Here is a 10,000-nt window from a genome sequence, read left to right on the forward strand (position 1 = left end):
AATTGTGAGGTGTGCGTGGGCAGGTTAAGGCACGATGCAGGAAAATGTTTAAATGTATGCGTTGTTTGTGCATGAGTAACACTTTCGTAGCTTCCCACACTCTCCATTCCCTCTCTTTATCTCTCTCTACTTAATTCAGCTGAGGGTTAATCCCCAAATGGAAGGGGTTGTTGCTACAGTTTGTGCGAGTCCCACTAACCACGTGGGTCACCTCATCTATTTTGTTTTGGATAATGGTAAGAAATTCTTTTAAACCACAGCCTTTGTATGGACATTGACCTCCCTCCCCTCCCCTCCCCACCCCCACCATCCTCAAAATATGCCCCTTTAGAGCATAGCAACTTATTGGTGGGAAATAAAAGTGAGAATTAACATGACCGTAAAGCAAATTCCTCGATTCTTCAATGATTACAGGAATCTTGGGTGAAATGTGTATTCCTTCATGCCAAACAGGTTTCGATTGATCGGATACATTTGTAAAGTCAACGCCTTGGAAACGAGGGCACACGAAATATTCAAGCTTCTGACGCTTAATCAAACCTCAGCCTAAAAAAAAGTTCAGACTTATGAATTATGTATTTTGTTAGGGCCGATTCTTGAACAAAATCGTAAGAGGGGGTTTGCACGGTCTAACCGTCTAACGGTTCGTCGAACGTGGTTCGACAGACACGTGTTTAAAGTGATGTGTGAACGTGTGAACGGGGTATTTGGTTGTCGAACACGTTGGTTAAACCCCAAATACCCCGTTCACACGTTCAAACATCACTTTAAACACGTGTCTGACCGTATTTGTCGGCGTATAAGATGCACTTTTTGTTTTCAAATGTATCAGAAATTGCGGTGTACTATTACACTCTTGTATTTCATTCACTAAATAAGATTTTCTCTACAAAACAACTTTAAAACATGATTCAAATACCATTTATTTTATATTTTTGAAACATGATTCAAATACTATTTTCTACCATTTTTAAAGTATGATTCAAATATATATATTTTTTTTACTATTTTTGAAATATGATTCAAATACTATTTTTCACGTCTTATACACCGGCAGTTACGGTAATCGAAGCTGTTCTATCTTTTGAAGAATTTATAATAAATATTTGTGTGACCTGGTTGAAGGAGCGAAATAATAATCCATACGTTTGTCTTAAATGTTAATTTTATTATTTGTAGTTTGAGCTTAACATACACCAGTAGAATATTCCAAAACCTCCTCGTCTGTCTCACTCTACATTATTATCAAACAGTGAAGTTGTGCCAACAGCTCTTTACTTCCACTGCGAGGTCGCTGGAAGTAAAAAGATCTACCACATGTTGAACAGGGACGTGGTTTCTTTGAAGCTGTAGACAAGACTAAACATATACAATACACGATATGTATAACCCAGGATATATTATTTGACATACAAGAAATAGTCATTTACAAATATCCGTGTGTACGTCACTGAGGGCACGAGGATGGGTGGGTTTGGGTTCTCCTATGAAGGGAGAATAGATCGACGACGACGACGACGACGACGACGACGACGTGGGAGGAATAACGAACGAGCTTTCCCCCACCCGGAAGCTCGTCGATCGGTCTTTCGACGACCGAAGTTTTGTATTATATACGATGGAGGAGGAAGACCCGTGGAAGCACAGTCGGATCCAGAAGTTCGTGTTACACTGGGCAAAGTGATGATAGTAGGAAGCTCTGAGATTTGTCAGCGTTGCTTTTGATGCTCCGTAATCAGTTCAGCACTGAGTTGGTGCCGAGATTCGCCACAGCGACCTGTCGTCATCTGGCCAGTCATCGGCCTCGGTGTGACACGATTTTCTAATCCTGGCTGTGCATGCTAAGCACAAACATGGACTCGGTAAATAGACTCACTAAATATACTTACTTGTGATTAGGTCTATAAAATCATTGCTACACGAGTTTCGCGAACAAGGGTAGTGGTACGGGAGACGAGAGTAGACAAGGAGGTGACGAGGGTTATGACCCACTGGAAGAACAGGGTGAGCGAAACTGGTGGTGGGTATTCTAGAAATATGTGAAATCATTATTAACACAGTGAGTTCTAAGTGTGATGAGGCGTGGACAATGTATAATATAGCTGAAACAATGAGGGTCCGTTTTCTAATTGAAGGACGCCAGGTCAACTGATAGGTCTCTTTGTTGCCAGTACAGAGGGCGAAATGAAAGAAAATGGAATCTGAAGACATGATATCAGAAACAAAGCCAGTTATTCCCACTCTTCTGTTTCGCAGAAAATAATTTCTCCTCGGGCACTGTATCGACATAAACTACACCTACACACATACATCCCAGCTTAGCTCAATTGAACAAGTTTCTTTCATACATAACGTGAAGTCGAGGCATCTTCATTAACCGGTGAACCGGCGACCCCCCCATGCAGCAATCACATTCTTCGACTAAAAACCAACAGTGTCATGCTATCCAACAAGTTGTTCACCAAAATTCATCCTGCCACTGAAGGAAAAAATCACCAATCATTCCTCTCCAGTGCCTCAGGCCCAGTAGGTTTCATCCAACAGGTATTCACATACAAACTCATTCATATAGACACATGCATGCACAAAACGCTCTTATGCTACTTCTAGAAAAGACCCAGAATTGAATGTATCAAAGGTCTCGAACAAGTGCCGATGAATTCAAAGTTTCAAGAAGGCTGTTGCTGCTGCTGCTGCTGCTGCTGCTGGTGGTGGTAGTTTGTGATTCGACGACGGGGGTGACTATCAAAAGTAAAAGAGCTGGAGACTATTGTATTTCATAAAAAATTCGTAAAATAGATTCGAAAAACTTTGCGCTCTTTAATTTCTCAAAAATACGTTATCAAAAATTACTTTATCAGCAACCGTCGCTTCTACATGCAAAATCTCTAACGATTACATCTACCGGTGAAAGAGTTTGTGCAGAAATGGGAAAGGGCGAAAAGAAACAGAACGAAAGTCGAGGGTAAGCGGGTATGAAAGAAAACGGGCAGACAACCTTCTGCAAGCAGTATTTGGTCCCCGTAGGCCAGACTCTTGGCTTATGACGTAACGTCGAAACGTATCCTTGTCGGAAGAAAACAAAAAAACTGGCCTTTCCGTCCGTTACCAAAGCTATATTTCATTCCTCGGAATGGCGATCTGTTATTTCATATAAAGTGAAGAGCGAAATAAAGAAAATCACCATGAAGATGGTAAACAGGAATAAAGAGCAAGAAGCAACATGAAGAAAGAGGAAAAAATCAGGAATGAAATGGAGGGGGAGGGAAGAGAACGAAGGTAATGACGACGACACAAACTTATATGGCGACAATTAGTTGAGACAAGATAGAAGTATCGCGCTATAACCATTTCGAGACATTTGACAAATATTGGAAAGAAACTAGATGAGTGTCGTCTAAGTACTACAAAAAGCGGTCTGGAAACATATCTCAACAGTTTACAGAACACGGGAAGGAGTTGATAGCTATTGGGCGATATATTGCAGAGCAAAATATTGTCAGGCGAAAAAAACAAAACAAAAAACACTGAGGTGACCGTTCCTGATTGAGAAGTTTCATGTGAATTGTTGGAGTGTAAATTCTTTTGGGTAAAATGGTGTGGGACAAAATGCAGAAGGGGAAATGTTGGGTATAATGTAGCTGGTTGGCAAGTGGGCTACATGCATATGAAAACAATAATCTGAAGTTACACCATAACGAGACTTCAAACTCCCAAACCCAAGACGGTTGTGAGGCAACGCATTCTGTAAGCCTCAGAAAACGAGGTGGAATCAAACTGATGAAAAAGGGATAGAGATTGAGACGTAAAAGAAGAAGAAAAATCTCTTACCACAACCAAGATTGATTGCAAACAGTAGCAAAAAGAAGATCAGCAGAAGGAGAAGTAAACGGAGCACTAGCAAATTGAAGCCTGTGAAGTGTCTATATGACAGTAGACAAACATTCTTGTCCTTTTGGTTCAGATCACGCCTCTCCTCAAACTGCCTGCGATCGTTGATCAGACCAAAGGCCAGACCGGACAGTCAAGGGAGTTATTCAAATCCTTGACAGACAGCTAAGGAACTTCCTTGAACTCATCCTTGACGAGAACTTAAAGAACCGACTCGTGCATTCCCTTGGCTGACAATCGAGAGACTCGACTCGCCAGCAAACCGCGAGTCACGGAGTCAGATTCGGTGTAGATGTGATGTGATGGCGCAGAAAAGGCAGGCTGGAAGGAAGGAAGGAAGGTAAGGAAGGAGGGAAGGTAAGGAAGGAGGGAAGGTAAGGAAGGTAAGGAAGGTAAGGAAGGTAAGGAAGGAAGGAAGTAAGGGAGGTTGGAGGGCAGGCAGGTAGGAAGGAAAAAAGGAATGAAGGAAAACATATCGTGATTAGATCATAATTATTTAGTCACACTCTCACGAAGGCCGTAACGACACACAATAGCTAACATGTAAAATGACGATATCACCGTTATTAACACAACAATCGCTATCATTATACTGAAGTAGTGTTTTTTTTTTCCTTTCTCGTCATGTCTACTGTAGAGCACAATACTGACGGTAACTACTGGTTGATCTTTGTACATGGATTAACTTGAAGCTAAACATGGCTCTAATAATCGTTCCTGATAACCCTAACTTTGACATGGCTGGGGCACATGACCCTTCCATGAATTATACAAGGAAACAGGTGAGACTTCTTGATCTATCATTTGTTTACTTACAGATTACGAAGATAAGTAGAACGGTCTTCTGTTCCGGGTGGCAGGTTGCCTGCTTTCGGAAACCGTGGAAGAGTATACTACACAAAAATCGTATCTATTTTACAACAATTATATTATAAATATTTCAAGACTCCAACAATACAACAATTACAAAATTCTCTCGCTCTCCCTTCTTATTGTACAACTCTAAAATTATTGATAATCTACCAGTCATTGTAATTCAACGTAATAAATGCACTTTTATCGACACGAACAGGACTAAAGGTACAGTCACCTCAATGTCTGACTGAAACACACATTCACCCACGTCATGGAGAGATGTGGCAACAGCGCGTGCGTATGTATCCGTCCGTCCAGACAATTGAACGAGCTTAACAATAATATATCCTTGGGTTACTTCCAAAGTATGTCATTACAATGTAAATCAATACACCCACAGACTATCAGATTTTTTTCATTAACAACTTTATTACTAATATGCCCTGTTGGTACTCCTCACTCGATGAGCTAATGAATGTTAGTCAGGCAAGAAGTAGACTGTAACAAATCATTTGTCTTGGATGGAACCCAAGCTGCCTGACTTTGCCCTGACCTCCGGAGCCTCTCCTCCACTAGACTGTAGTTCCTCTTCCACTTGGGTAAAGCTATGCCACGACTGCTGGGTTGCAGAGCTTGGGTGTTGTAGCGAACACAAACTTTTCAATGACTACCCAAGGTTGGTGGAAAAAAGTGACGTTTCGAAAAAAAAAAAAATGAAGAATGATGTTTCGAAAAAAATATATTTAAAATGAATGGTGGCGTGATCCTTTATTGATAAAACAACGACGCATCATGCTGTATGACAGAAAGTACCCTTCCTAAAAAACTAAAACCCTAAAAAAAAAAAAAAAAATACTTATCATCGTCATCAAGGATGCCTTCTCCCATTTATAAAGGCAGAAAAAAAAAAAAAAAATCATGTCCATCCGGCATTCCTACCCAAATTACCTTTTGACTAGGACCCTGTGATCAAACAATTAGGCTACCGAAATGGCCATTGTACTCTTTGTTTTCTTGAGGACCCCGCGCCAGTGGACTCTCCTCGAAGGAAGCAGCTGCTGGTGCGGTTTTGAAGACCCTCGATGAGGTGGTCGTAGCCTCACTCTGACTCTACTTTTTCATTCCCGCTTTTTGAATTATATACAACGGCTCTGTATGTGCGTAGAGACTGTCAGTTCACTCCTTTCAATTTCACCTTCACAGGACTTTATTCCTAAGACAATCATTTACATACATACATGTTATATATATATATATATATATATATATATATATATATATATATATATATATATATATATATATATATATATATATATATATAAATCGGTGGGCTTGTACTTTCTCGACTCCATCTACGGAGCATTTTATTCTTGTCAAAATTATGTGATACACTTAACAATGGTCCGCTTGCCCAAAACCATCCCTCCTCTGCACCTTACAAGAATGACACTCGAGTCTAATACACACAAACAAAGCACCACAAAAAACAATGTACTTGGATTCATTCTCTGCCCTTTCCCCCTATAGGATTTATCATGACAGCGTGGACGTTTTGCCGGGATGAAGGCAAATGCCACTGCTTATGGCATGATTGCATGTAACCTAACCACAGCACCCAATTTACAATCCAACACAGAACTTTCATCGTATAGTTTCGTGGTGGAATGTAGCTGGATCCGTACCTACTACCTGCAGTAGTTCAAAAGATGGGTTTATATGTGTATATGTTTACCGTACATGTATGCTCATATATATGTATATTATATATATATATATATATACATACATACATATACAATGACATATATACACACATGTAGAACCTTACCATGATTTTGGCTAATACTGGTGTGTGAGAGTGTGTGTGTATGTGTGTGTGTGTGTGTGTGTGCGCGCGCGCGTGTGTGTGTGTGTGTGTGTGCGTGTGTGTGTGTGTTATGTATCCCTGCTGCTTTTGTCATCGAAACGGGAATTAAACAAGTCCAGGATTGGGGGGAAGAGGACTCCCATTGCTCGGCGTCACCTCCAGCAGGTTAGCAAGACGCCCCACCACCCAGAGGGCTCAGATGAAGAACTGTACACATTTGAAGAGAGAAACCTGACGTCTAGTTTAGGAGTAATCACATACCACCTACTGGGGTTTGCAGTAAGCCTTATGGAAGTACAAAAGCACATGAACAGGCCTTGGGAGTTGAACCTCGACTGCGGGCCGGCTGCACGTGACCATAGTCTCACCAAGTTTTATTAATTATTTAGCCTGAGTAAGGTGACTTGATGTATTTCCGTGTATGGAAGCATTTTGAACAATCTATTAAAAAAAGGACATCGCGGAAATCGCAACCAAGACTGGTTCTTTAAAAAAAAAAAAGTATCATTTCACAAAGACGACACCCACGACCTCCTTGGGCAAACTTCCTGTTCTCGATCGCCCCTTAACACGCCCAAGCCTGACGCAAAGGCCGCGCACACGCGCGCCCGCGTGGTTGGGTGTCTCTCCTTTCACAGCAAAGTTTCGCTGTATGGAGAAGAGGTGTCCGGAGCTGAAGAGGCGGGGAAGGGGTCCTTGTGGTCTTGCTCCACCGTGACGGGTCGTGGTGCTGCAGAGGCTGAAGGTGTAGTGCCTTTTGTGGGGGGTGACATAGCTTGTTGCGGAAAGAGCGTAGGTGATGACGCAGTTAGGCTGTTCCCTGGGGACGGGGCATGGGCCTCCTTCACTCACATCTTACTCGACTCGAGTGCATCCATGTTAATCTCATTGGATGGCCGTTCCACGTCGCCGTTCGCGTTGACGTTTCCCAGCTGCTCGAGCTCCTTCTTGCTGAGCTCGTAGACGAGACCTGCGCCGATGCTGTCACCTAAGACGTTAATCATGGTACGGAACCGATCTCTGCAAAAAGAAGAAGAAGGAAAAAAATGTATCTATCCCTTTCCCTGGGCAGATGAGCGACTTTGCCATATATTGCACTTTAAGAGTCACAACGACTGGGTTAAGTATACATACAGGAGCCAATCGACCGCAATGATGAGTGTGACGTCTTCAGCCGGCAGGCCTACCACGTCTAAGACCATGACCATCGTTACCAGGCCGGCCTGTGGGATGCCGGCTGCACCGATGGCCGCAGCAGTGGCCGTGATACTTAAAAGAAAAAACAGAAAAATGTTGTAAGGCTTGTTCAAACTAAACTAGATTAAGAATTGAATAAAGGAGAATTCTTATCTGAGACACCTAATTAGAATCTTTAGTTCTCCTTTCTACAGGCGGTTCCACTGAGCTGAAGAGAACCCCCGGAAGTCGATTTTTTCTTATATAAAAACTACTTATTGAAAGAAAAAATGATAACTGATGATGATTATCATGCCAATGATAATGTTGATAACGATGACAATGATGATAACATGATAATGAAGATAAGGGCAATACTAATGGTGATAATGATGACAATGATGATGACATGATAATTATAATGACGATAACAATGATAATTATGATATCAATTCAGGCGGGGAGAAATCCAGTACCATCTGTCATACTGCCGCTTTTCCGGCGGCTAAATCGCTGATCACCCGCTGATCACCCGCCAGTGAGGAATGTTTGACATCCAGATGGGCCAGAAAGAAAACCATCGAAAGGGCTGAACGAACCAAGTGGTACGATGGACCACGTTGCATCAGAAAGGACGCGCTGCGACCTGAGCACACACCTGCCTGTGACAGAGTGAGCCGACGTGACCCAATCCGATGTAATTACGAGTAATTACGCACCGTGGGTGATTGCCCACGTGGTATGTATATCGGTTTGGGCCATACGTAAAGTCAGTTCAGTTCTAACCTCATTAATAAATGACGAACTCGCTCTATTTCCTTTTTACCACAGCGACCCTCCCACTACTGGGCAAACGAATTCTTTACGAGTCAAAGACCCTCCAACTCCGTTATAGGTCATTAACTCACGTGTTTGCCGTGCATGGCAATCCTACAGGGCCTGGAGATAGGAGTCCTAAAGGCATAGTGATTTTCTAGTGCCGTGGTTGCGCTGAGGTGCCTCTCTGGGACTAGCAACACTTATTTCTCCATTCAGGCCAGGATGGTTGGTTCTTCCTGGCTCGGAGAGTCAAATCGGCTGGGCAGCCTGAATCGAACCTCTGGATTAGGCACGCCCTGAGTCAGTCATCTACCGCCTGGGTTGGTACCGCGCGGCTCGCGACTGTCTCCCCTAGTGTCAAGCTGGTGAGTGCATATACGCTACCATAACCCCTAGGACTGCTGGGTCAAAGATGTGTATTCAAAGCCTAGTCTTCTCTCGTTGGGCTTGGTGTTGGGAGGTACTTGGAAAGGGGAATATCAAACTATATATATGGCATCCATACATGGGGCAGGTGTGAGGTGGGGTTGTAGCTTTTCCTTGTAAAAACCACCAAGTCCGCTGTACGGGTTGCCGGGATGTTGTAAAATGAGGCACGAACACATCGAGCCAGTCCCGGAGTGAACCTTCGGCGGGATCTCCGTGTGCGTGCCTAGAACATTCTTTCTCTTTCCCATGACGATTTACTACACTTCTTATAGTTGGAGCTCAAGAAGTTTAGAGTTCAATGGTTCTCTCTGAGGTGAGGAAATCAGGTAGTGGAGAGATCAGTAGTGAAGGTTACAGCTAGTAGTGGTGGGGCCGTGGCAATTGGACCCACCTCACGGACGTAGCTGATATTATCATTTCGTTATAAGTGTTTCCATGTATGTATGTATGATGTATGTATGAATGTATGTATGTATGTATGCATGTATGTATGTATATATGTATGTATGTATATATGTATGTATATATGCATGGATCGGTAGAAGAGCATATGATGTTGGTGAGATTGAAGCCTATCTTGGGCATGCCTTCTCTTGTTGTATTATATGCTCCGACCGAACCGTGTGAATTTGGAGAGAAGAGGTTTTATACCAAGCTTGACTATAATCGACCAGTGCCTACCATTGGACACACTTTTTGTTTTGGCTGACTTCAATGCGGGTACTGACACCGACAGATGTGGCTATGAAGTACGTCTTTCCCCCAATGGCTATGAAACCAGGAACACTAACCTTCTGAATTTTCCAAAGTCCAGAAAACTGAAGATGTCTGGTTCTTGTTTCAGAAACGAGAGCCAAGCCAATGTACTTGGTAGAGTAATACCAGAGGAGTGACAAAAAAGACTGATCATATACGTGTTAGTACTGGTTGAAGGATCCTAAAGAACTTCAGAGTTTACTG

General features: G+C 42.6%; 1 protein-coding gene across 6 annotated transcripts in view; it reads right to left on the reverse strand.

Annotated features, from left to right (window-relative positions):
* Positions 1–1,147: 1,147 nt before the first annotated feature.
* Eaat1 (Excitatory amino acid transporter 1) overlaps positions 1,148–10,000 on the reverse strand; it is a 320,273-nt gene continuing 311,420 nt past the window's right edge. For all 6 annotated transcript variants that reach the window (XM_076173400.1, XM_076173397.1, XM_076173396.1 and 3 more), the window contains 2 exons: positions 7,751–7,885; positions 1,148–7,636 (listed from right to left, as the gene is read on the reverse strand). In XM_076173400.1, the coding sequence (XP_076029515.1) occupies positions 7,465–7,636; positions 7,751–7,885 (307 nt within the window). In that variant the 3' untranslated portion in view covers positions 1,148–7,464. The remainder of the gene's footprint in view (positions 7,637–7,750; positions 7,886–10,000) is intronic.

The sequence above is a fragment of the Oratosquilla oratoria genome, chromosome 34 (genome assembly GCF_046742065.1).
Source record: "Oratosquilla oratoria isolate Oo_2021 chromosome 34, ASM4674206v1, whole genome shotgun sequence".
Classification (NCBI taxonomy): domain Eukaryota; kingdom Metazoa; phylum Arthropoda; class Malacostraca; order Stomatopoda; family Squillidae; genus Oratosquilla; species Oratosquilla oratoria.